This window comes from Neomonachus schauinslandi, chromosome 13, assembly GCF_002201575.2.
Source record: "Neomonachus schauinslandi chromosome 13, ASM220157v2, whole genome shotgun sequence".
Classification (NCBI taxonomy): Eukaryota; Metazoa; Chordata; class Mammalia; order Carnivora; family Phocidae; genus Neomonachus; species Neomonachus schauinslandi.
Window position 1 is genome coordinate 89,839,594 of NC_058415.1, and position 27,869 is coordinate 89,867,462.

Sequence of the window (27,869 nt, forward strand, 5' to 3'; positions counted from 1 at the left end):
TTTCTTGAGCACTCGCTGTGTGCCCAGCACTGGGCTGAGAGCTTCCCTTGCGCCCCACGAGCAGGAACTGACATGACCCCTGCTCTGATTGTAGGTGAGGCTCTGAGGGTCCGTGCCTCATCCAAGGGCACCCGGCGCGTGGGTCCCGGAGCTCTGCTGCACTCCACTGCCTCCCTGGGCTTTGTCTGTCCCGTGTCCCCAGACCCCAAAACAAGGCCACCTTCTCGCCACCTCACCTTGAGGACACATAAGACTGCACCCAGCACTCTTTATTGGCTCGGCTGAGGTTCCAGGAGGTTGGGGAGGGCATTAACTTTGTTTCCCTGCAGGATGCTCCTTGCTCAGAGCCCATCAGGGGACTTTCTTGGGCAGAGGATTAATGATCCCACTCTCTATGTATTCAAACACTGTGTATGGGTCCTGGTCCGCGTTGAGGATGATGGCGTGCTTATAGAACTCCTCCAGCTCCAAGGAATTCCTGTAGAACAGATCCATTTTGAGCTTGACTTGCTCTTCAGTATCCTTTGGGTTCTGCAGGAGGCGGGCCTTGATTTCCATGGTTGGAGGGGGCTTGTACATGAGGTGGTACCTACGAGAGAGCGGGGGAAGCAGGTGACCTATGGTCTGGCCCAGAGGGCAGGAGAAGAAGGGGCCTTCTGTCCCACTGTTGACCCAGTTGGTCACCGTGCCCACCACCAGCAAACATTTACTGCACACCAGCAGTGTGCACACCCTCAGCTGGGCCCTGGTGCCCCAGAGACGCAAAGTATGTCCCTCCCCCAGGGAGGATGCAGGTCAGTGACAGGTGGACAGAATAGAATATATTAAGTCCCCAATTCCTTTCTTTCTTTCCTCCCCTTCCTTTCTCCCTTTTCTTCTTCCCTCTGAACAGTATTTATCAAGCATCTGCTATTTGTCTGGCAATATGTCTGCTCCTGGCAATGTGAGGCAAGACAGCGTTGGCTCTGTGCTCCTAGAGCTTGCAGCCGAATGGGGGAGTGGGACATCGTAACAGCGAATGTGAGCGGAGAGGACAGGAAGGGCCACAGACAGTCACTACAGGGAGGGACCCCAGGGGCAGGGCAGTGTGAAGGCCATTGGACTTAACATGGGTCAGTGAGACCCTCCCTCGGCGTAAGGACGAGAAATCAACCTGTAGTTTAGAAAAATCCTGGGGGGCGCCTGGGTGGCTCAGTTGGTTAGGCGACTGCCTTCGGCTCGGGTCATGATCCTCGAGTCCTGGGATCGAGTCCCGCATCGGGCTCCCTGCTCGGCAGGGAGTCTGCTTCTCCCTCTGACCCTCCTCCCTCTCATGCTCTCTGTCTCTCATTCTCTCTCTCTCAAATAAATAAATAAAAAAATCAAAAAAAAAAAAAAAAAAGAAAAATCCTGGTGTTTCTTTCCTGCCCCTCCCCACTCCACTCCTGAGTCCCCCTACCCAGAAACGTGGCCCTGGGTGCCAGTGAGGATGGAAGCTTCTACCTCTTTGTGATTGTGGGGACTTTCGACTGCGTTTCAGCACCAACACAGTGATTATACTTGGTCGACCGCAGGATAAAACTCAGAATTCACCTCCTGGGACTCAGGGTGGGCGCCCTGGTGGACTGGTTCCCACGGGCATGTTTCTATAGGAGCCTCCTCGGCCGTGCGCATCACCGTGACAGTGTCTCGGGGTCGCCTGCCCAATCCAGCCACGTCACATGCACAGGTCAGAACTGCTACTCGGGACAGAGTGGGCACACCTTTCGCCTCGGACGTCCATTCCCTGGCTACTCTCCCAGGTGGAGGGTCCACAGACACTGCCCAGGGGAACCGACTGGAGGAACCCCCTTTCTAGAGTCTTCTGTCGGTGTCATGCCCAGACCCATCCTGCTGTGGCATCATCAGTCAGCCGGACGGACAGGGGAGGCTCCCCAGCAGGGCCCGACCCCCGGAGCCCTCAGACGGCCAGCCACTGGGAGCCTGGCACCAACCTTTCTCCCGTGACAGGATCGATTCTCCTCAGGGTCAGCCGCTCAATGACAGAATCGAATGGCACATTCAGGAAAAACACCCTACGGGGAGAGAACAGCACCATGGTCAGCTGGAGGGGACCCCGGGCTGGACTCTGGGCACCTGAGACCAGGGCCAGCATCTTTCCCGCACGGGGGTGGAGCCTCAGGAGCGATCTTTCAGGGGCTCCAGGTACCAAGCTCTCCAAGGTCACCGGGGAGAGATGCAGACAGAGGCCTCCCTGCCGTGGAAGCTTGGGTTAGAATCCACCTCCACCACTGACCTGCCGTGTGACCTCGGGCCACTCACACAGCCTCTCTCAGACTCAGTTTGCTCAGCTGCAAAATGGGCTAATGATAGTTGCCTGGTGTTGAAGATCCGATGGCAGGAAGCGTGTCCCACGCTTAGTGCGGGGTTTGCGCACCCTCGGCACTCAAACGCGGCAGGTAGGGCTATAACGTCATCCCTCTCGTCATGGGACAGCCTTCCCGAAAGTTCAGGCCCCCTGGCTGCCACGCCCTCCCGCAGAGCTGGGGTTCTCAGCTCCCCCATTTTCTCCTTCACAGAGGAGCCCCGGACCCAAGGGAGCAGGGCCTTCGAAAGTAAACAGCCCAGACCAGAGCCCAGCAGAAAAGACACAGAGCCCACTTCTGATAAGCCCGGTCTCTCCTAAATCCTTAGTGCAAGTGGCCGAGTCCCTGCTTTTTGGCAACGGGACCCTTTTTTTATATAAAACGTGAGGACGGGGTTCTCAATCTAGGGTGATTTTGCCCCAAGAAGACATTTGGCAATCTATGGGACATTTGTGGTCGTCACAATGGGGGAGGGGAGCTACTAGCAGGTAGTGGTGGAGACAGGGAGAGTGCTCAACATCCTAGGTGTGGGACAGCCCCCGTCACAAACAGTTACCCGGCCCCAATGTCAGTGGTGCCAGGGTTGGCAGATGGGACAGAGGAGAAGGGCACGCACTCTGGGTGAGACGGGTGGGTGGGGGTGAAGGGCCACGTGTTCACGGCGCCTGCTCACAGCTCTAATCCAGGCCCTGTCTTCTAGTGTGAAACCATCCCAGTTTGTTTTTAAAGAATTAATTTCTGGAATAGTCCATTGCTTACTTACTGCTCACTCATTCATCCTTTAATTAATCCCTACGTGCATTTATTGGATGCCTGCTGTACGCCAAGCATTGCAGTAAGCCCCCGAGTTTCCCAGCCTGCCGTGTGGAACTGAAACACAGGACTCAATGGGCTCATCATCACGGACATCTGGGTTCGATGACCGATGTGTTCCCCTCCCACTGGGGACAACATCAGTGACAACAAGCACTCCCCGTGCGCCTGAAGCCTTGTTCGTTTCACTTCCAAGTAAGTAAACCCAGGCAAGCAGCAGCTCTAAGTGCAAGAAAAATGCACACAAATGAGATTTCTTGCCTTTGCTCTTGGGGTGGAGTCTCTTCAAGATGGCCACTCTGGGGCGCCTGGGTGGCTCAGTTGGTTAAGCGACTGCCTTCGGCTCAGGTCATGATCCTGGAGTCCCTGGATCGAGTCCCGCATCGGGCTCCCTGCTCGGCAGGGGGTCTGCTTCTCTCTCTGACCCTCCTCTCTCTCGTGCTCTCTCTCTCAATAAATAAATAAAAATCTTTTAAAAAAAAAAAAAAAAAAAAAAAAGATGGCCACTCTGTCTCCTCCAAGTTAGAGAACAAAGAAGGCCTTCACCCTGGCCCAGAAATGCTGATTCGGCAGGCACCGGAGGGAGCCCAGTATTCCCCTGAGCCTGGGATCTGCTGCCTGGGGGAGCACCCGGGCCAGCGACTCCACGCCAGGCACCCTTGCAGGGCCCGTGTCCCCTAGGAATTAGAGGCAAATGGTTGACCATGTGTATTTTCTGGGAGGGGATGGGTCCATGGGTCTCAAATTCTCAAAAGGGCGCCATTTTTTTAAAAATAAATGACTTTTTAAAATTTTTAACTGAAGCGTAGTTGACACACAATGTTATATGAGTTTCAGGTGCACAACATAGTGATTCAACAATTATATACACATTATGAACTGTTCCTACGGTACATGTAGTCACCACCAGAAGTTATTACAATACTATTGACTGTATTCCCTAGGCTGTACGTCTCATCCCTGGGACTTATTTATTTTATAACTGGAGGCTTGCGCCTCTCAATCCCCTTTGCCCATTTCGCCCATCCCCCACTTCCCTGGAACCCTCTGGCAACCACTGGTCTGTTCTCTGTAGTTATGAGTCTGTTTCGTTCATTTGTTTTGTTTTCTTTTGTTTAGATTCCACACGTGAGTGAGATAATATGGTATTTGTCTTTCCCTGACCTATTTCACTTAGCCTCCTTCCTTCTAGGTCCATCCGGTTGTCATGAATGGCAGGGTTTCCTTCTTTTTTCTGGCTGAGTAATATTCCATAGTGTATCTATACACCATGTCTTCTTTATCCAGGCATCTACTGATGGACACTTGGGCTGTCTTCAGGTAAATACCCAGAAGTAGAACGACTGGGTCCTCTGGTAGTTCTATTTTTAACTTTTTAAGGAATTTCCATTCTGTTTTCCAGAGTGGCTGCACCAGTTTACATTCCCACCAACAGTGCACGAGGGGACCCCTTTCTCCGCATCCTTGCCAACACCTATTGTTTCTTGTGTTTTTGATTTTAGCCATAATGACAGGTGTGAGTGGTATCTCCTTGTGGTTTTGATTTGTATTTCTCTGATGATGAGTGATGTTGAGCATCTGTTCATATGTCTGTCCACCATCTGGCTGTCTTCTTCGCAAAAATGTCTGTTCAGGTCCTCTGCTCATTTTTAATCGGATTATTTGTTTCTTTGGTAGAGTTGTGGAGTTCTTTAGACATCTTGGATATTAAGAAGGGCTGCCAATTCTTTTTTTTATTTATTTACTTGAGAGAGAAAGAGAGAGAGAGAGAGCAGGGGAGGGGCAGAGGGAAAGAATCTCCAGCAGACTCCCTGCTGAGCGGGGCTGGATCTCATGACCCAGAGATCATGACCTGAGCTGAAATCAAGACTCGGTCCCCTAACCGACTGAGCCACCCTGGTGCCCTGAAGGGGTGCCAATTTCTTTTTTAAAGATTTTATTTATTTGAGAGAGGAAGAGCACGAGTGAGAGGGAGCACAAATGCGGGGGGAGAAGCAGACTCCCCATTGAACAGGGGGACTGATATGGGGCTTGATCCCAGAACCCTGGGATCACGACCCAAGCCAAAGGCAGATGCTTAATTGACTGAACCACCCAGGCACTCCGAGGGGTACCAATCCTTCAAGATGGTTCTGAGTCACTGATGTGAGTCAAAGCCTCCTGTTTTACTGACATGAAGGACATGCTACGCTGACTGAGAAGGGGGTACAGGGGGCTGCTCCACATGCCGCACGAGGACACTTGCTGCTTCCCTGGGCTTATCGATGCCTGCCAATGGTCCTGATTTCCCTTGGGAGCCACCCTGGTCCTCTCTCATCCCTGTGCCATGTTTGAAGTTAACTCACCCCAGGGCTGCAGGGCTGCATGTGAGGAAGGCCCGGGTGTGGCCAATCTGAGTGCTGGCTCCTCCTGCCCACAGGGACTGGATCAGTATGCAAGTTGATCCAAGCCGGGCCAATGAGAGGCTGCACCATGGCTTTCCAGAAAGGAGCTTCCTTTTTGCTGGGGCTGCTAAGCTGATGGTATGGGACCTGGGGCTGCCTGGGGCCTGCACCCAGAGAGAGCCTACCTGAGAATGAAGCCCTCCCCGAGAGAGAGGAGAGATACTGTTTGGGGCCCTGGATCAAGCTATACCTGAAGCTGACACACCTCTCAATGTTTCTCTGACATGAATACATAAACCTCTTCTTTTGCTTAAGCTGGTTTGAGCTGGGTTTCCTGCAGTTGTCCCCCAAAGGACACCTAATACTCCTAGTCTCTTCAATGCCACCTGCTTCTGGAAAATGTGTAAATTTTTAAAAAATGTGAGTGCCTGAGCCAAACGCTCTCTCCCCTTCAAGGCAAATTCTCCCCCTGCCTTTCTTCTCTCTGCCTCACTTTGCCCACACTGTTTGCTTAGGTTTGCTTCTGCCCAGCGGCCAAGCGAGCACTGTGGTTTCCCCTGCAGCCTGGGGGGCCAGGAGCCATGAAAACCCACTTCTTCCCGGCACACGTTCTTTTTTTTTTTTTTTTTTTTTTAAGATTTTATTCATTTATTTGAGAGAGAGAGAGACTGAGAGAGCACATGAGAGGGGGGGAGGGTCAGGAGGGTCAGAGGGAGAAGCAGACTCCCCGCCGAGCAGGGAGCCCGATGCGGGACTCGATCCCAGGACTCCAGGATCATGACCCGAGCTGAAGGCAGTCGCTCAAGCAACTAAGCCACCCAGGCGCCCCCGGCACACGTTCTTGATAATGATTTCCGTTCACAACGTGCTGCAAAATAACAGCCACCAAATAAAACATGCGAGATCGGGGAGCGTCTGAACACAGGAGCACAGGTGTTTCAACGAGCTTTTATCCCTCGCGCTCCAAACACGCCGGGCCCCCCTTCCCACCCCCGAGACTTGCGAGGCCCAACAGGAACACCAAAACACGGCTGTCACCGCGGCTGGCGGCTGGCGGCGCCGCTCTGGATGCCGACGCCAGTAGAAAGGAAGCCAGTTTGGAAATCCCTGATAATTGATGCTGTTTCATAAACAAACAAGCCCCAATTGAAAGATTTTTAACCCAGCATATCAAGACTGCTTGTCGTCATTCAAGGGAATGGCTCGTGAAAGGCTGGCAAGATCAGAAGCACAAGGACACCAAATCGGTACTTGAAACACGTCTCTGGGAAAAGCCTCACTGGAGAAGGAGCTGTGCTTCTATGCTGGAAGCTTCTGGTTCGCCAGGCTCCTGGAGCCGCGGTGCCAGAGCCGGGTGGTGGGGTAGAGTGGGGAGCCTGGGCAGCTCTGCAGAGAGGCAGTCCTGTGTGTGCCTCGCCTGGCCGGGGTCTTGCATTCTGCTGCTCATTTCCAGGCACACAGCCAGGACAGGGAGAACGGAGACAGCAAAGACAGCCAAGAATACCTACAGCAGGGTGGCGGGCAGCAGCAGCCCTGCAGGGGCCATGGGGGAGCTAGGACTCACCAGGGGCAGGGGCTGTACCTGCTTGGGGGCTTGCAGAGCTTCAGGCCGGTGGAGGCCTCCTGGGAGGCCTCTACTCCCTCACTGCACAAAGTGGGGTCCCCGATGAGCAGCACCAGCACCACCTGGGAGCCCAGCACCGCCAACCACCCACCCACTGACTTGGGAGTCTACATTTTTACAAGATCCACAGTGACTCATACACACAACCAGGTTGAAGAACTGCTGCCCCCTTTCCATGTTTCCAAGATGTGTCTGGTGTTGAGAATCATCAGGAGGACTTGTCTGAAATACAGATTCTGGGCACCCCTCTCAGAGCTACCAAACCAAAACCTCCAGGGAAGGGGCCGGGGGACCCGTATTTGTAAATCAGCAGCTCAGGTGACTCAAGTGCTCAACCAGGGATGGGAACCACGGCTCTAATCCCAGGTGTCACCCCTGGCCACACCCTGGAACCATCAGAGGAGCTTCGAGAATACTGGGGCCTGGTCCCCACCCCCCTGGAGATTCAGCTAGAATTGGCCCAAGGTGAGGCGTGGGAATGGAGATTTTTAAAATCTCCCCAAGCAACTACAGTGTAGTCAAGGCTGAGAACCAGCACTCTGATCCTATCTGCTCAGTGTACAAGAGGGGGAAACTGAGTCCCAGAGAGGTCAGGCCTCATACTCCGTCACCCAGGGCATTGGTGCCTGATACCCAATGGCAGCTGGGATCTCTTGACACCCTCTGGCCATTCTGCCTGGGGCTCTGTTTGGGGAGCAAAGAAAGCCTTCTTTCTCAAAGGACCAGAAGCTTACTACCTGCTCCAGAGCTAAATTCTATGGAACTTTCTCTGGATCCACGCGTAGATTTGGTAAATGAGAGCTATGATATACAATAACTGACTTTAAATAAATATGGCGTCCACTACTGCAGAGAGGCAGGGCCCTGCCCTTATTAACCTCTTGATTTCAAGCAATAAGCACTCCACTAGGGGCAAAACTCTATACAAAGCACCATGGTATAACTACAGTGAGATACCACTTCACACTCATTTGGAAGGCTATTAGAAAAAACCCAGCAAATAACAAGTGTTGGCGAGGATACAGAGAAAGTGGAACGCTTGTGCATTGCTAGTGGGAAGGTAAAATGGTGTATCCACTGTGGAAAAGTCTACGGTGGTTCCTCGAAAAAGTAAACATAGGACCCTATGATTCAGCTAGTCCACTTCTGAGTGTATATCCAAAATGAGGGAAAGTGGGCACTGGAACAGACATTTGCCTACCCAAGTTCGCAGAGGCATTATTCACAGTAGCCGAAAGGCGGTAATACCCCAGATGTCCACCAATGGTTGACTAGATAAACAAAATGTGGTGTATACACACAATAAAGTATTATTCAGCCTTAAAAGGGAAAGAAATTCTGACACCTGCTACAACGTGGATGAAGCTTGAAGGCATTACACTAAGTGAAATGTCAGACACAAAAGGATGACTATTGTTTCGTTCCATTTCTGTGAGGTATGTAGAGGAATCGAATTCACAGAGACAGAACACAGAATGGTGAGCACCAGGGGATGGGGGTTGGGATGGGGAGTTAGTGTTTAATGGGGACAGAATTTCAGTTGAGGAAGATGAAAGAAGTTCTGGGGATGGATGATGGTGAGGCCGCACAACACTGTGAATGTACTTACTGCTATCGGACCGTATACTTAAAAATGGCTAAAAGAGTAAATTTTACATTAAATATATTTTATCTCAATAAAAAATAAGTGCTATGGTGTAGTTTATACACATGATGGTGAAGGCAGGGGGAGGGGTGGTTCTCTGGCCTTGAATAAGCTTACAATTTAATGAGGTTCTTAATATACACACGTGTACAAATAAATGGATAGACCAAAGAATATGAACCATAGGATAGTACTAATTCTAAACTAACTATAATGCCAATGCTACACAAATGTTAAGAAAACAGAGGAGGAGAGAATAGAATTTACTTTATTAAGCAGCCTTTCTCTGATACCCAAAACCAGACAGAGACTCTACGGGAAATCATAGACCAACATCACTCAAGAATACGGAAGCAAAAACACTCAATAAAATGTTAACAAGGGCGCCTGGGTGGCTCAGTTGGTTAAGCGACTGCCCTCGGCTCAGGTCATGATCCTGGAGTCCCGGGATCGAGTCCCACATCGGGCTCCCTGCTCGGCGGGGGGTCTGCTTCTCCCTCTGACCCTCTTCCCTCTCGTGCTGTCTCTCATTCTCTCTCTCAAATAAATAAAATCTTTAAAAAATAAAAATAAAAAAATAAAATAAAATGTTAACAAACTGAATCTAGCAATATATAAAAATAATAATACATTACAACTAAGTGTGGTTTTGCCTGGGAATGAAAGTCAAAACATTCAAAAATCAGTCAATGTACTCTACCCTACTATATTAAAGAAGAAAAACTATACAATCATCTCAACAGATGCAGGAAAAGCATTTAACAAGATTTTACATCAATTCCTGATAAATACTCTAAGCGAAGTAGAAATAGATGGTAACTTCCACAACCCAATAAAGGATATTTACAAGAAAACTACAGGTAACATCATATTTAATGGTGAAAGACTGAATGCTTTCCCCTAAGACTGGGAACAAGGCAAGATTTGTCCATTCTCACCACTCCTATTCAGCATCATACCAGAAATCCTGGTTAATGCAATATGACAAGAAAAGGGAATAACATGCATACAAATTGAAAGGGAAGAAATAAAATGTCTCTATTTGTAGATGACATAATCATCTAAATAGAAGTACCAAAGAATCTTCAAAAAGGTTACTATAATAAGTATGTTTAGTGAATTCACAGGATACAAAATCAATGTACAAAAAAATAAATTGACTTTCAAGGTACCAGCAACAAACAACTGGGGTGGTTCAGTCAGTTAAGCATCCGCCTTCAGCTCAGGTCATGATCTCAGTGTCCTGGGATCAAGCCCCACATCAGGCTCCCTGCTCAGTGGAGAGACTGCTTCTCTCTCTCCTTCTGCCCCTCCTCCCTCATTCTCTCTCTCAAATAAATAAATCTTTTTTAAAAAGTACCATTTACAATAGTATAAAAATGAAATACATGTAAAGCTAACAAAATAAGTTCTGTGTGCAGAAAATGACAAAACACTGATGAAAGAAATCAGATTTAACTAAATGGGGAGTTATACCATATCCACGGACTCAGAGATTCGATATTGTTAAAATGTTAATCCTCCCCAAATTATAGATTTGGTGCAATTCCCACCAAAATTCCAACAAGGTTTTTTGAAGATTCTACACAAGTTAACTCTCAAAGTTATATGGGGAGTGTTTCTGGAAGAGAACTGTATTCAGTAAAACGATGTGGAAAGAGAACAAATTGATTTCAAGGCTTACTACAAAGCTACAGTAGTCAGGATAATAAGAGTGTTAGTGAAAGGTTCGACACACAGATTAAAGAAGCAGAACAGAGCCCAGTAATAGACTCTCACAAATATGGCCAATTACTTTTCAGCAAAGGTGCCAACACAACACAATTGTGGAATTCCTCCTTCCGCAGTTCTTTCAGAGCCTGGAGGGGGGCGCTGAGCCCACTGGGAGGCAGTGGTGCTCTCCCAGCTTTCCGTGAAGACAGGGCCTCAGCCTCTTTTGGGGGCTGGGATACTCGCAGAGCTCACTCTTCTGTGTATGCTGCAGCAACTCTCGGGCTTCCGTATCATCGAGGGGTCTTCCCTCTGGGGGATCTTTGCAATGGCCACCACTGATGCAGGGAACCAGAGAGAATGCAAAACGACACCACGCATCAACACTTGGGATGGTCTGCTCATCTTTAACGAGATGTGTGCACGTGATGTCCAGAGAGGTCACGCAACATTGAAGCTGTTTCAAAACAGTCCTCGGACAACGGCAGCCCGTGGGGCGCTCGTAGGGCACAAAACGGGAGTGACTACTTTTTACGGACTTGTCAGGACAAGACCTCCTTCCAGTCTAAGGGCGGAGAGAGGCAGCATCCGTGTCTATAGACAACTGCTTCAGGGGCTGGGGAGAAGGAGCAAGTGAATCATGCATAGACTATCAAAAATCTAAAAAAAAAATGAAAGTTGGGTCACCTGCAGGAGGATTCACACCTCAGAACACACGAGGCCTGAGCTGTCTGAGGATAGGCGCTGGGGCTGCCTTGTCTGCAACCTTTGTGCAGGACATGTGCTAAGGGCCAGATAAGCATGCAGTGAGCGCGCGGATGTTGGCCGCGATGCCAGGGGAGGCCTGACAGAGAAGCACCCCAGCATGGGGACTGGCCCCCCGGTCCTGAGCCACAGGTGCAGGCCGCAGTTCCCCATCAAAGCTGTTGTGAGATGTGCGCCGAAGAGAGTTTGGACACACACCCTCCCCGGCGTCTGGAACAGGCCATGGCCAGAGCTGTACAATTTTCGCTCTGTGTATTTTTTACTCTGACATGTGTCCAGTTTGAACACGAAAGGCCAGACATCTCCACCTCATTTGAAAACCCCATGCATCGTGCCTCCTGGCCTCAGGCCTCCTGGCCTCAGGCGGCAGCTGCAGGCTGCCCTCACTTCCCACTCCCCACTCCTTCAAAAAAGAGGCTCCTGCTGGCCATTTCTTGTTTAAAACTGTGCATAATTGATAATGGCAAATCTACCCTGGCTGGGTCTAAAATCTCTCCAGGGGCAAGAGGAACACTCTAGAGGACTGTCATTAACTGGTAAATTAGCGAGCTTGTCTGGCAGCTTACCAAGTGCCGCACAAAACACGGCAGTCTGGTTTGAGGAGAAGGACCCAGGGATCAAATTCCTGCATAATCGGGCTCCATTTTAAAGTTGTCTTAAAATTTCTGCCTTCTTCCCCACTGGGAAGAAAGAGAGTAATTCCTTTGCAAACCACCACCCAGATGCTCCCTCGACAATTGTGAAATGCAAATCATGGGAAGCCAGAAAGTTCAGCAAACTTTTCCCAAAGAGAAAGGCGAATGAGCTGAAGGTAAAAATGACAGGAGGCGAGTGGAAGGCTAGCAACAGCAGCAGGACAAGACGGGCCTGGGTGCGCCAGGCCAGGACACCCTCCGTGCCAGCGACTGCAGGCAGGCCCCAGGTCCAAACTCGTGCCCAAACTCATCCCCCACTCTGCGCACCCACCCGGGCCACCCGCGCCCACACCCCAGCCAGCCAGCCACCCGCTCCAGGTGCAGCCACACGGGTCCACGAGTGTGCTCCGGGTCCACACGGATCACTCCCGTCTCCCCTGGCCGCCCTTTAGCTCCGGGTCTGTGTTTGAGGGGGGCCTGGCTCACGACCCAGCTGGTCTCCTCTGTGCGCTCATGACACAAAGTTCCTGAATGTTCCTGGAAACCCACCATCTTCCTCGGGCACTGGCTGACCATACCATACCTTCTAGCTTGTACCCAGAGCGTTCGCTTGTGGCTACACCAAACACCTGCTGGCTCAGGGCCCCTCTGACGGCGGGAACATTGGTCAACACTGATCGGCACCGAAGTCCACCAGTGTGGACACCGGTCCAGATCCACTGGTCAGCAGCAGTCCCGAAAGAACATCCGAGCCAGAGGACACTCTGTCAGTGCCCCGTGGCATGGCTGACACATGGGTGCTCCATCAGATCTCCCTTTAAGAAAGAATCCGCGGCTCAGCTGTAAGGAGTGTGGTCCGCTGACAGCCTCCAGCTGTAAATATCTCCAGGGACTCGAGCCCTATGTCCATGTTTCTGACATATTTACTGAGATATAATTCACCCCTTGAAAGTGTACAATGTAATGATTTTTACCATATTCACAGAGTTGTGCGACCATCAGCACGATCTAAGTTTAAGGCATTTTCATCACCTGCAAAGGGAACACTCTGCCCACAGGCAGTCCTTTCCGTTCCCCTCCCTGAGCCCCTGGATTCTGGTCTACTGATTTGTCTGTTTTGGACATTTCATATAAATACAACCATACCACATGCGGCCTTCCAAGTCTTCATTTAGGAGACTACAGAAAGAGGAGTACCCCACAAGGTTATTTCACGGATTAAACACAATAATCCATATAAGGCATATAATGCATACTAATAACAGAATATCCACGTGGGCCTGCAGGCCTAGAACCTTCCATGCAGCCTAATGTTCCCAATATTCATCCGCACCATAGAGCACATCAGAGCCTCATTCCCCCTTACGACCAAGTGGTGTTCCATTGTATGGGCAGACCTCATTTTGTTTAGCCTTTCACCAGCTGATGGACGTTTTAACCCAAGCTTCTGAACAAGGTCATACTGTTCTGGGCCTGGCTGTCCTGCCCAGTGCAGCCACCCTCAGTGGGTGAACCTTGCTCTGGAGCTCCCTGCTAGGTTGGGCTGGCCTCCTGACCCCACGGCTCCCCGGCCCCTGATGGCTGATTTTAGGTATCAGGTTGAATGGGTCACAGGGTACCAGATATTTGGTCAAATATTTTTCTGGGTGTAGCTGTGAGTGTTTTGGAGATTAACATTTACATTGCTGAACAGAAGGAAGCTGACTGCCTTCCTGCTGTGGGTGGGCCTCATCCAATCAGTTGAAGGCATGATTAGAACAAAAAGCTGACCTTCCCCTGAATAAGGGAGAATTCCTCCTCTCTAATGGCCTTCAAGTGGGGATAAGGGCTTCTTCAGATCTAATGAGGTGGGGGTGGGATCAACATTTATGCAACCTCATCCTCAAGGCTCGTGGGACCCCGCTTCAGACTCCTTCAGATCAAAGTCGTCCTGTATTCTGGTTCTTCCTGGGTCTCAAGCCTCCCAGCTTTTGCTAACTCACCCCAAGATCTTGGGAGTTGCCAGTCTCTATACTGCATGAGCCAAGTCCCTATAATAAATCTTTTTTCTCTGTATACAATACACATCCTACCGGTTCTGTTTCTCTGGAGAACCCGACACAGTAGCCGAGCAGGGGTTCGAACCCAGGCAGCCCGCTCTGGTGTCCGTGCAGCTGACTGCCTCAATCTGTTGTGAATTTGCTAAACGAGGAGGAAAGAAAGGAAGGAAGGAAGGGATGGAGGGAGGAAGGAAGGGAAGGGGATAGGTAGGTCTTGGCCTCCCGCTGCTCAGCATAAACCACAGACTCCGACGCGTGGTTTACCTGTGGCTCCCTGGGAGTCGCAGGTTCAGAGCCACCTGGAGTCAACGGCATCTTTCTCCACTTCGAGCAGGTCAGCTGAAAGGGACTCGAGTCAGGGACCGGGGCAGACGCCAAGGAGGCCTCCCTGTGTGCCTTTGCTCGCAGCCCAACCTGCCGCCAGGCCAGCCCCTGGCGCTGCTCTGGGAGCAGGAATTTGCTTCAAGGACCAGACAGCAGGGTGTGGAAGATCTGGACCCTTGGGCCCCCTGCGAAACGAGTGTCTCTCCTTGTCACCGGTCCCCCCAAGACAGGGAGCGGAGGGAGGGTCAGGTGAATTCATTTCGGGGTTCCCTTTCCCAGAGCCACTCTCCGTCGGTGACAAACACTGTGTTAAAATGTGTCCCTGGTGAAGCGTCTTCAGCCTCTCCGCTTCTCTGCCCATGGTCAGAATCTCCGTTCTGGACTTTTCCACTATATGTTTTAAGGGACTGCAGAGAAGCTTCTATTTTAACCCCTTCCATGGCTGGGGTTTTCCTCCAGGAATCTCTTCCTCTAAACGTGGTTTACTACGTGGCTTCGATGTTAAGCCTTTGGCTCTCATTAGCTACCACCTCCATCATCATCACGGTCCCTGCCAACGTTTATGTACTTACTGCATGCCAGGTGCCTGTACGAAGCATGTTACACACACGTGTTGTCCCATGTAATCCTCACAGGAAGCACATGACCCAAGTCCTGTGATCCTGCCCATTTCAAAGATGAAAACCTCTCAGGCCCCCAGGAGGTTAGGTGATGCCTGCAGGCTGGGCTCCAGGTCTGGCCGCTCTAGGACCCTCCTTCCTGTCCTCCCTGCTGCCTTCCTATTTGTAAAATAATTCAGCTTCATGCCCTGCAGTTTTAGAGAATCGCGAGGCTTCTGCTGAGAATCAGGGCACAGGAAAGTGAACCCTGAAGCAATTTAGGAGGAGAGCCAGTGGGGTGGGGCGGCACCCCAGCCTCAAGGCTTGCAGGACCCCGCCTCAGACCCCCCATGGGCCGAAGCCACCACCTCATCTGTGTGGCCCCCCGGCTCCCTGGGGCTGGGACCCCCTCCTCGGGGCCTCACGGGGACGCCGAGCACAGCTGCCTTTCAGGGTTAAAGACAAATCACGTGGATTCCAGAAGCGCCTTCATCCCCAATCACAGCTGCCCTGCCTAAGGAATCCGCCACCGTGTTTGTTAAACCCACACTTTAATTACTCCAAAATTATGTTAAATCCTTGCATAAACACTGCAGTGGCATCTTCCGAAGAATTTCATTACAGTAAGCTGGGTTGCTGCCAGAGCTCTGGGTTAAAAAGTAAGAGGAGAACAGACTCATGCAAAAAAGATAGATATTGTTTTCAAGATAAAAAGGCAAGGGGGTTAGCCTTTGTCAGATCACCCAGGTGTCAAAGAGAAACAGACTCACGGGAGCAGAAATCTCCCATTTTACAGACTGAAGGGGAAAACCAATCCCCTCCCACCCTCCAATCTAATAGGTGTTTACTTCTCGAAAAACCTAAATCTGATTAAATATTAATCACCAGGGGTATTAATTAACGGGGAAAAGTCCATCAAGAGAACCCCAATATGTTTACAGTGTCCTCGGGAAACTGGGAAAATTCACAATCAAGTGTGTAAATGTTCTAAAAAAGGGTCCTGAATATTTTATGAATATTTGTCATAAAACAGAAATAATAACCACTGTGCAGAGCTATTAGAATTAATATTTATGCTGCCCGCCATGAAATATTCATGGGGACAGAGAAAGGGGGGCCCGTAAGACAAGAATTAATTTACATCGGGCTCGGTTTACCCGCTGGCTTGATGTTTAAAGACGGTTGACAAGCCTCCATATGAATCCGCCAGTCATTTCCCGCGGTCGGTGGAGTGGAGGGGGTGGGCGCTGGGTCCAGGCGGCTGACAGCTCACAGATTGAGTTTCTGACAGCCCTTAAAAAACCTAAATGGCCCCCCACCTTTTCTTCCTTATTCCATTGCCCAAGGCGCTCTGTTCTGCCACCGTTCATCCGATCTCCCCTTCCATCTGCTGAAATTAACGAATTAATGAGCGCGATACGCTTTACAGTGGGGCCCTATGAATGTTTACAGGCGATTAAATTATAATGCGGGACGGCTGTATAATTCATGAACCAATTAAAGGAAGTGTTAGTTGATTTGATGGGATGAGGACGTACAAAATGCATTTAACTAATGGGGAGCCACGGGCTGCCGAGGGCCGGCTCCCTCTCTCGGATTACGCGGCTAATTGCTGCACTTTATGGGGCTGTCACTGATAGCCATGCATATTTCATTGTTCTCAAATACTTCAATTGTGTGCGTCCGTGTTGCGGCTGTAACACGGAGAAGCTGGGCCAAACTTGGCTGTAGTTACAGCGGCCCGGCTGAGGCCTCGCCTTGGAACCTGAGCCCCGGCGTCGGATGTCCCCGCATTAGGTGATTAAAAGGGCTCAGGATGCGACCGGCTTTTGTTTTCCTGACAATTCCGGACGCTGGTTTCATGACGGTGGCAGCACTGGGGCCCTGACCCCCTTCTGGTGGGGGAGGTGGAGGGAGAAGTCTGAAGCCCCTGTATTGTTCCCACCATGCCTGCGTCCCAGGTGCAGGGCCCCAAGGGTCCCACAGAAGGTGAACGCCCTGGGGGAGTCTGGGCCTTCTGGGTGACCCGGGGGTCCCTGCGCCCTGGATGTGGGCACAAGCCAAGGGTTTCCTCTGGGCTCACTCTGTCCACTCATACAAGGTGACCATGCAGGGCTTTGTTAAACATAGTAGCCAACTGGGACCCAAACTTGAGGCTCTGTTGTCAGAGGTTGGTGTGTGCTCAGAAGGAAACTGCCAAGAAGAGGGAATGAAGGAGGAGGGAGGTTATCCTGGTGCTCAGAAAGAGAGAGCATGCTCCATGATCCTACGGCCGAAGGACAGAGAGGTGACCGTGCCCGAATGCCTGGCTGGAGCGGCGGAGTGTCTAGGTCCCAGACATGCCACCTTCATAGCAGCAGCCCCAGTTACTCTGTGAGGACCACGCGTATGGACCCCAGCCCCTCCAGATGGTCGGAGCCCTGCCTCAGTGGTCGGTGGATCTCAGTAGCTCAGAGGCCAGTCCTCTGGAATGGCTCTCCACCCTCCTCAGGATTTCACATGAGCTGGACACACACACACACACAGGCTAATACCAGCAATCACCCTGTGGGGGCCTCAGAAAGAATCTTTCTGCTCCCACTTTGGCACCCAGAGTTGTGAGGAGGGAATGGCCAGTGACCAGAAGCCACACTCCCCATCGACACCCATAACCCTGCTCCGTGCTCCGGGCCCACGTGGCCTGGGCAAGCCTTGGGTTCCCCGTCGCTACACTGGGGACTTGGATTAAAAGCGCTAACCCATGTGCTTAGTATGCGGTGTGGCATATAATAAGTGCCCACATTGTTTTAACCTGTATTATTACCATGAGATATCAGAGGTTCCAACGTGTCCATTTTGGAGGCTAGACTCACCCCTTTTCTCCCTCACGGTGCTCGGGGCCAGCCTCCACCTGCAACTGCATACTGGATGCTGAGCTGTGGCGAGCAGCCAGCAGTGAGATCTCTAAGGAGGCCTACGGAGCCCGCAGAGCCTCTTGTTTGAGGAGGAAAGGGCTCCAGGGACCCCGGGACCCCAGGGGAGAAGAGCACCCAAACTGTCATCACTTCAAGGATGGAAGAAGGGCCAACTGTAGATTAGCAGAAAGTAAGCTAACTAAAATACCTAAAATATCTCCTTGGGGCCCAAGCTTACATGTGAACTTGCAACGGGTAGCCGAGCTAGATTTAATGCCTTCTGGTTTAAAATAAAAACCAAAGTATCATTTATCAAGTGCCTACTACGTGCAACCAACAGTCCTAAGTATTTGGCAGATGTGATGTTATAGTATCTTGCAAGATAAAAATTAGTATTCGCCGTGCACAAATTGGGGAAACTGAGGCCCAGAGAAGCCAAGCATCTTGGTCCAGGAATTTCTTCAGAGTAAATACTAGTATAAATGCAAAGATATATGGGCAAGATTTCCTGCTGCTGAATTACTTATAACAGAAGAACACTGGACACCACATAAATGTCCACAAACAGAGGAAGGCTTAACAAATTGTGGTATACCAACATTCTGCAGCTTTTAAAAGAAATAGGGTAGATTGAGGGTGTTGATACAGAAGGGAAGTGTAAGACACACCCTAACTCAAAAAAAAATATAACAATCCATATCATATGAGCCTATTTACATTTAACAAGAGAAGTAAATCTAGAAGGATATGCAACAAATTGGCCATAATGATTATTTTAGGGGAGGGATCAGGGGAAAGAAAGTGTTCTTTACTTTATACATGTCTGCCTTTTTTTTACAGTGAGAATATACTATTTCTATAAATAAGAAAAACACTAATTAGGGGTGCCTGGGTGGCTCAGTCGATTCAGTGTCCAACTCTTTTTTTTTTTTTAAGATTTTATTTATTTGTTTGACAGAGAAAGACATAGAGCAGGAACACAAGCAGGGGGAGTGGGAGAGGGAGAAGCAGGCTTCCCGTGGAGCAGGGAGCCTGATGCGGGACTCGATCCCAGGACCCTGGGATCATGACCTGAGCCAAAGGCAGATGCTTAACAACTGAGCCACCCAGGCGCCCTGCCCAACTCTTGATTTTGGCTCAGATCATGATCTCTCGGTCATGAGATTGAGCCCCACATCAGGTCCGTACTCAGCAGGGAGTCTGCTTCTCTCTCTCTCTTCCTCTCCCTCTGCCCCTCCCCTCCACTCATGCTCTCTCTTGTTCTAAAATAAATAAATCTTTAAAAAAAAGAAAAACACTAATTATAAAATTATAAAATCACAAGAACAAGGTTATTTTAAAAAAGGAAAAGCATCCATTTTAAACTAATGGACCAGCATCATGGCGATAACACATATGATTGGGCCAGACTTTCTCATATGGATCTCATGATGCACAGAATGATCATTTCATGTGCCTGAGCCTGACCCCCTAGGAGCATCACGGCGTCCTCACTGCATTTCACGAGTGGGCACCACTCTTATGCCCCATTTGACAAGTATAGAAACTGGGGCTCAAAGCCGTTAGTGAACTTCTCAAGGTTCTGTCCACAGGAACAGCAGACTTTGTAAGCTCAGGTCAGTGGAACAGCCCAGTCTGAGCTGTGGCCGCTGGGTACACTGCCTCCCTGCATGCTTGCGTGCGGAGCACCTCGTAACAAGTTGTGGCTCCTCACATCTCCACATCACACTGAGGATGTGTAGACGCCACCTCACCAATCTCCACAGCAAGCCTGGGACGTAGATGTCAGCGGCATCCCCATTTTCTGGATGGGGCAGCTTGCTCCCTTACTGGCTGGTGAGTGACCCGGATAGACTTGGGACCCATAGCTGCTAGACTCCAGCATCCGGGAGTGTTTACCAAGTGCAGGGACTTTTCTAAGTGCCCCACCTGTATTATTGTATTCACTCTTTTTCTGGAGGCAAGTTTGTTCATTTATTTTTAATGTTTTAATGGAGAAATTCACGTAACATCAATTAACCATTCTAAAGTATGTGATTCAGGGACATTTGGGACGTTCAGTGTTGTACAACTATCACCTCTCTATAGTTCCAGAACATTTTCATCTCCCTAAGAAGAGAGCCAGTATTCACTAACGAGCCACCCATGATTCCCTGGGCGGCCACTAGCCTGCCTTCTGCCCCATTGGATTTACCTGTTCTGGACATTTCGTTGAGGGATATCATACAATCTGTGACCTCTTGTGACTGGTCAAAAGCATAAAAGCATTATGCTTTTGAGGTCACAGTTATTCCTCATGAACAATCTTCTGAAGCAGTTCTATAACTGCTTCTATAAAATGCTTTCTATATTGCATATATTTCTATAAAATGCGGTTCTATAAAATGCTTCCATTTTACAGATGAGAAAATGGAAGTCTCGGAGAGAGGAAGGGACTTGCCCAAGGCCATGATGCCAGTCAGGAGCAGAGCCAGATTCCAACCAGGAGCATCTGACTCAAGAGCCCATAATTCTACCAGCTCCATGATGATTTCTTAAGATGATTTTTCCTTAAGGTGATTTCTTTCAAAATGGATTGACTGAACATTTGCACGTGCTTAGCTCAGGTCCTGGGTGTCAGCAGCTTGCAGACCTCGTCCCTTCCCATGCCCCTTGCTCTGGATTCCCCAGCCACATGGCCTCCTTGCTGTCTTGGGCCCACCCTCTGCACAGGATGGGCCTGAGCTTTGAACATGCATCTCCCTGGTGGCCACGGGTCCACCCTCACTTGGTTCAGGACTCTGCTGAGATGTCTGCCACCTGTGCTCCCAGTAAGGAGCGGCACCCCAGCCTCTCACACTTCTGCTCTGTTCTCCTTGAAGCCCTCCTCCCTGGGAGACCATTATGTTTATTGTCTGCCCCCGAAGGCACATGATCTGTCCATGCTGTTCCCTGCCCTAGTGTCAGCTCCTAGAACCAAGCTGGCACACAGTTGGTGCTCAATAAATGTTGACTAAATTATGTTGTCCTCAAAAGCCTCACCCTCAGAACAGAGGGAGACTCTCTGAAGGGAAAGCTGGAGCTGGGGGCCTTTGGAAGAGTGAGTGGGACAGCCACTGCCAAGGCCACAGGAGAAGCACCGAGAAGGACATGCTACTGAGGAAGGCGGTCACGAAGGGCAGGGAGGGTGGGACCAGCATTCGCCAGCTTTTCATTCCCTCCATGACCTACTTCCTCTCCTTCCTTCGCTTGCAGTATTGACATTCAGTTGAGTTTTGCCACTGTGTGCAGGCTTCTGGGCCCCTCCTGTCCCCTCCGCAGCTAGCCTATCCTCCACCTCCTCTCAGGGCCTTGATGGGCCTCCAGGCCTGTCATTTCCTCCAAGCATCTTTCTCTCCAGCGTGGAGCTGTAGGGGCCCTACAGGAGGCATCTCTGCAGCCTTCCCGGCACAATTCAAAGGACTTTCCAGAACATTCCATCTCAGGGAAATCCTCTCTGAGCTACAGTCCAAAAGGCCACTCTCTCTTCTCAAATTTCCAAATACAACAGGAAGTTCTTACTCGTGGGCCAGCAAAGACATAGATTCAGATTCTACCACATCAAATAGACTCCACCTGGTAAGTCCTGGTGACGGTCCCACCCCCCACTCGAGCAGCTTCAGAGAGGGGCTTCCTCAGACCTCAGACCCTCCGAGATCGGCACCTCCCTTCCAGCTGCATCCAGAGACGCTTTACTAATGCAGCTTAGGTTCAAACTGCACCCTGGGCTTGACTGATTGCAACTGCAGGACACTGCCCTGGGAGGCCTCACCCAAAGGCCAGCCCTGCAGCAGTGCCAAGACAAGACTCCCCTAATTGCCTACTGAAAACAAACCCAGGGTTAAACTGTTTATCTGGGTATGCTCCTAGGTTAAACTTCCTAATGAACCTACCGAGGAGGTGAAACCTGAGTTTCTAGATAAAGCTTTTCCACGTCCTTGGCTTGGGGACACAGGCCTGCAATTTAAAACTTCTGGGTTTTGATAGTTGTCTATGAATTAAATCTGTTATTCAAGTCCAGAAGCCTACCAGTTCTGCAGCAATCTACCGAGGGCATCTCTCGCCATGATGCCGTGTCCAGGTGCCGGGGCTGACGGGCGCCAAGGCCATCAACGCAGTGCGGAGAGCGGCTCGCATGGGAGCTGGGTGAGCGTTTGGGAGCGCAGCTGTGAGCCCCCCTCAGAGGGGCCTTCCCCAGTGTGGAACCCACCACCTCACCCTCCTCCCGTGCTGCTTTGGATCCTGTCCATGGGCTCCCGGGGAAATGTTCTGTTCCCTGCCGAGGCCCCAGGATCTGGGCCAGTGGCTGGCAAAGGGCAGCCTGTCACCAGTCCTTGTGGAACAGACAAAGCAGTGTGTGAGTCCCTCCCTTGTTCCTAGGACTGGGCTGCCAGCCTCCTGTTCCACAGCATTCCAGTGAGGAAGGAGCCAGTATTAGTCTTCTCCTCTTTCAGCCATGAGGAGGTAAAGTCACCTGCAAAGTCACCCCCCACGGAATGTTCTTGTCCTTATCCCCCGCCTCTCTTCATCTCGCCCCTGCACTATGGAGACCCTGCCAGCAGGCAAGCAGGCCCCGCAGGACAGGATGGGAGCTTGGGGGTCAGCAGGCACTGCTCCCTGCCTGGCCCCAGTGGTGCCAGAAATTCTATCCGGTAAGGGCTTGGGGCTGTGGCCTGGTTGCAAGTGCTCACGGGTGTGTGCGCAGAGTTGCTGGTGGGTTGGAACGCCCCGAGGGAAGGGGCTCAAGCCATCCAGGAGTCCACCCCACCTGTGCTCCTCTTTGGAAGGGAAGCACCCCTCACAGGCTCCAGGACAAGCAGCTTCCTTCCAGGAGGAGAGGCGGTGACCCTAGGTCAGGTGGCCCATCTGACTGGGAATAACTGGCCTGGATGAGTGCAGCTGAGAAGGGCTCCTCTCTCTAAAGGACACACCGAGGGCACACTCGGTTTGCGGCTCCCTGAGGACCCACCCAGCTCAGCACAAAATTGGGGAAGGGGGAAGCAAGGATACGGACGCATCTCTGCGGCACCTACTTCAGGATGGCAGAAGGTGGGGGTCGGGAAACGGGAAGCGCTGAGCAGGTTACGTTCTGTGATATTTCTGCAGGACCTGGGCCAGGAGCGGGCAGAAGACGTATTTCTGTTCAAAAGAGCAATGGCTATTTGCATTTCATTCTCTTTGAGTGGAACGGCAGATACAAACGGGGCCCCAGTGCGAGGTCTGCTCACTGCCATGCGAGCTGGGTCCAAGGCGACAGGAGGGCGCGACAGCAGAGGAGGGGGCACCCAGCTCTCTCCATCTGCACCGACTCAAGGACGATTTGGATTAAGTTTTCCTGGAAGCGCAGTTCACATGCAAATGAAGCAACGGCGTGGACTGCTCCCTCCCCCTGATTGGACGGGAGTGTGCCGTTAGCCCCGCCCCCTGCAGGAGCAAGTTTCCGTCTGGGGTCAAGCCTTGACCTGGGTCACCCCTCCCAATGGCATCCTCTCAGTGGCCGCTGCCCACTGCCCGGTCCTGTGCCTGCTCCACACAGGGGACCAAATGCAGCTTTTCCTCCCCCTCCCCCGCCACGCCTCCAACAGTTTCCAATTTAATTCCATTTTTCTCCAACCACTTAAGGAAAAAGGCCTTATGGCCAAAACATTACCGCTGACCCGATTAGCCATTCCTTGCTGATATTTTTATCAGCATCTGCCCTTCGGCTGACAGGAGCCAGCACTCGCTGTCCTGCCAGGACCTTTGGATTACAACCTGGTTGTCTGAAATATTTAACACATTTTCCTATTTTCCACGTGTCAGGGAGCTGAAGTGCCAGGGTGTGCTCTGCACCCTCTTCCCCTCCATTGTTATCTTGTCGGGGCGGGGGGGTTGTCTTCCTGGTGTTGCGAGCCCTACCCTGCACCCTGAGAACCTCCCCAGGAGACACTGCTATGGTCTGCGTTCTGGATCCCCTTCTGAACCGCGGACCTGGGGGGGGGGGGTGCGGGGAAGGGACCGCAGGAGGCAGGACCACGCCTCATTCATCTTGGCATCTCCAGAGCCTGCACCGTGTGCACATAGCACCCATCCCAGGGCTGAACCAGAGTTTGCTGAGTGACTGAACGACCTTCCCGTCGCTGAGATCCACAGCCCCCAGCTGCGGGAGCAGCAGTCCTGGGCACGGTTACAGTGAAGCACTCCCTGGCAGAGAGAGCCCAGAGCACGTCAGTTCCGCGGGCGGAATGGCCTCGGACCAACAATGGGCTCCACCACTCAAAAATCGCCAAGGAGAGAGGTTTATTCCTCAGTCTCCTGTGACTTTTTCTCTCACGGCCACCTTTACGGACACGACAAAAGTTCTTTTTGTCCAGCCGCCTACTGGTCCATTTCAATTGTTTCCCTTTGTTTTCCTCTCCTAGGAAATACCAAAGCAGTGGCTTGCTCTTATGTAGAGGAGAATCACCCTCCCAAAAAGAAGCTCCCAGATTCTAAAGAGAAAGCTTAAAGAGAAAGGCCGGTAGCTCAAGCTAATTGCCTTCCTCAGCAGCTACACAAAAGATGATGTTCAGCACATGGTGTCTCCTAGAGGGGTCCTCAGGCTGTGGAGCTCTGCTCCCAAAAGCAGAGCCGGGCTTGGGGGAGGGGGCAGCCTGAAACCTACAAAAATGTTTGTTAGGTAAATAATTTGCATACTTTAAAACTTTCACTGTTCTTGGTAACAAGTTCCTTTTAAGCCCCCTCTCCACCAACCACGAATCCATGTCTTGCCACATGGAGGACGGGATCGGTGGGTAGGTGGGGATCAGCTGTCAGGGGCCACACTCCAAAAATGTAAAGGGAACCTCAACAACCTTCTCACCAGATTCGCAGGCACCCTGCTGACACTGACTTCCAAAATCCTGTTGGCCAAGCGAGAGGGTGATGATCGTCCCATCTTTGGGGCTTCTGTATGCACCTGACACTTATCACCTAATTTCTTTCTTACCACACTCACACCACTGTCATCATGCCCATTCTGTATGGAAGGTAAGTGACCTGCCCACGGTCCTGTAAATGGCAAAGCAGGATTTGAACCTGGCCAGTCTGGGCCCCTAACTACTGTACCTAGTGGGCAGGGGAGCGGCGGGGTGAGCAGGGGCTATTTCTTTTTTTTTTTTTTAAAGATTTTATTTATTTATTTGACAGAGAGAGACACAGCAAGAGAGGGAACACAAGCAGGGGGAGTGGGAGAGGGAGAAGCAGGCCTCCCGTGGAGCAGGGAGCCTGATGCAGGGCTCGATCCCAGGACCCTGGGATCATGACCTGAGCCGAAGGCAGACGCTTAACGACTGAGCCACCCAGGCGCCCCGCAGGGGCTATTTCTTATCCACACAGCTGCTGGCCGCAGGGACCACAAGAGGTCAGGGGTTTCCAGGCATGTTTTCTCCACCCAGGCAGCCTGCCCCGCACATCCTGGTGCACACCTGGCTGCTTGTGGCTGACTCAGTGCTATGTTCCACCAGCGTCCAGATAGGTCAGTCAGACCCGTTCCCCAGGCTGCTGCACCTCTACCCCCTCGGTGCAGATATCTGAAGGGCAAACAGCTCGATGCCTGGTGTGATGCAGTTACCCAAGGCGGGGCAGCCCTGCGTGCATGTACTCATCAAATTAACGTCTGCACACCCATAAAATGGCTCACTCAAGATCATTACCAGCCCTACATATATAACTCACCAGATTGGTATCTGGAGAGTTCGACCCAGCTGATTTTCTCTATTCTCCTAACTACTCCACAACTAAATGTTTCACGGAGCCATTTCCTCCCCGAAATATTTATGTTCTCAAATGTTTACTAGCCTCTCTATCATGATCAAGCTTTTATGAGCACTCTACACCAACTGTGAACTAAACACATAATTTCGGATCCATCAAATTCCAGTTTGGTGCTACATTTGTCTCTGTGACACCATAGCAGTTGCTGTGGTCACCAAGCAAGTGACAGCTGACCACGTGTCCAGGGGCAGCCAAACTGAATGACATACCACCACGGCAGGAGAGAAATCTCCACAGCCCACTGGCATGGTGGGACGATTCCAGAGCAAAAGGCAAAGCTCAGGAGGGCCTCTCCCCCCTCCTGCCCCTCCGCCGTCTTCATTCCTCCAGTGAGCCATCTCCAATCCACCATCTCTGGGAGACAAAGATCCGCCATATGAGAAGTTAGATGAAATAAGAGGGAAGACTGCCTCGCGGCTCCTGGGTGGCTCAGTCGGTTAAGCGTCCGACTCCTGATTTTGGCTCAGGTCATGATCCCGGGGTCCCGGGATCGAGCCCCACATCGGGCTCCCTGCTCAGCGGGGAGCCTGCTTCTCCCTCTCCCCTTCCCCCTGCTCGTGTTCCCTCTCTCGCTGTGTCTCTCTCTGTCAAATAAATAAAATCTTAAAAAAGGAAAAAAAGGTTGGCTCAACTCTCTTACTGAACCACAGGGCTGTGCCTGGGGGCGTCCTCTGCAAAATATAGAGGGAAGAGCAGTTCACCAAGCCTGTAACAAGAATAGTCTATTACTCACATCTACCTATACTCCCTCATGGGACCTAATGGTGACTTTACACCATGTATGCTATCAATTCGGCTTTGCAAATGAAGCAAGGGGAAGTGACCAGAAGGACGTGGAGCTAGCTCCTATCTCTGGGCCTTTGCCCTTCTGTTCCCCCTGCTTCCTCTGAACTACTCACAGCAGCTCCCCACACACCTGTGGGGCCTCAGAGCTCAGTAAAGCAGTCTGTTATAATCAACTTGTTTACTGTTCATCTCCCCCTCTAGAGCAGGGCTCCTCCCCCGAGGCTAAGCTGCTGTCTTGCTCACCGTCCCAGCACATAGCACGTGCTCACTAAGCAACTGTCAACAGACACCAGTTCACAAACTCTTGTCTCTGACTCCAAAGCTCCTGCTTTTAATACTAAACCTACCATTTCTAGAAAATGCCATGGCAATGACAGCCAGCAGTTGGTCCCTGGGGAACTGAGTGGACCTGCTTCCAGATGGGGCTTGATGTCCACGCTCTTCCCAGATGTGTGTCTGGTCTCACAAAGGACGGGTGATCCTGGCATGCTTCTCCCACCCGGCCACAGGATGGGCAGCCTGAGAGCCAAGGGCAGAGTTTCCAGGTACTTGTCTTCCTAAAGGCTAAATGTCTGGGACCCACCCCCATTGCAAGGCAGCTCTCCATGTTCTATGCAGCAGAGGTGCTGAGATTAGCTTCCAGCCTCTCAAGGAGGCAGCACAGGTCTTTCGAGAAAGACTTTCTTTCATGATTGGCCTTTATGTTCATTCATAAGCCTGTCATGTTTGAGTTGTGGTTCAAAGCTAAAAACTGAAATAACTGTCATTACTTACATACTCTACATGTAAATCAGAAAGTAACCGCTGTGGGCAATACAACCATTCTTAAAAGGAAACATTTAGGCATACGTTAAATCCATTATTGATCCTAAGAAAAACATATGCTCCCTAAAACTTCAGCTACATGACGTCAAGCATTTTTCATAGCTTGAGCAGGTGCTCATTTCACTGAACCGTACCGTGAACTTGGGCGGCTCCAGAGCCACCACCCATGTTGCTGTCTAGGTGTCCTCTGGAGTCCCAAACTTAAATGAAACCTTTGTTCCTTGGATGGCCTAGCTGTTCCCAAAGCACACACCACCTTTGGTCATACAATGTTTTGTCTCGACCAGTAAATTAGGAGCTCTCAGGCACTTTGGTAGTGCCCACTGAAAATAAAAATGCAGTTACAATTCAGCAATGCCACTTCTAGGATTTTACTCTGTAGGGAGAGTCTTCCGAATATGCAGAGCCCTACATACATTTACTGTAGCACTATTTGCAAAGTGAAAGAAAGAAACCAATCTAAATGCTTTTCAACAGGGACCTGGTTAAAGAAACGACTGCATAGTCACAGGCTGGAAGACTACATGGCCATTAAAAAGAATGAGGAGTGCTATATGAAAAAAATCTCCAGGTACAGCATTTCGAGAAAAGACAGTAAGCAGAGTGTGTAGTATGTCTCCATCTATAGAAAACAAAAGCATATGTTTATCTCTTATCTATTGATGCAGA

The 27,869-nt window shown here is 50.8% G+C and overlaps 1 protein-coding gene across 2 annotated transcripts in view; it reads right to left on the minus strand.

The window, feature by feature from the left end:
• Nucleotides 1–292: 292 nt before the first annotated feature.
• AK8 (adenylate kinase 8) overlaps nucleotides 293–27,869 on the minus strand; it is a 115,251-nt gene continuing 87,674 nt past the window's right edge. For both annotated transcript variants that reach the window (XM_044920645.1, XM_021691542.1), the window contains 2 exons: nucleotides 1,974–2,054; nucleotides 293–589 (listed from right to left, as the gene is read on the minus strand). In XM_044920645.1, the coding sequence (XP_044776580.1) occupies nucleotides 352–589; nucleotides 1,974–2,054 (319 nt within the window). In that variant the 3' untranslated portion in view covers nucleotides 293–351. The remainder of the gene's footprint in view (nucleotides 590–1,973; nucleotides 2,055–27,869) is intronic.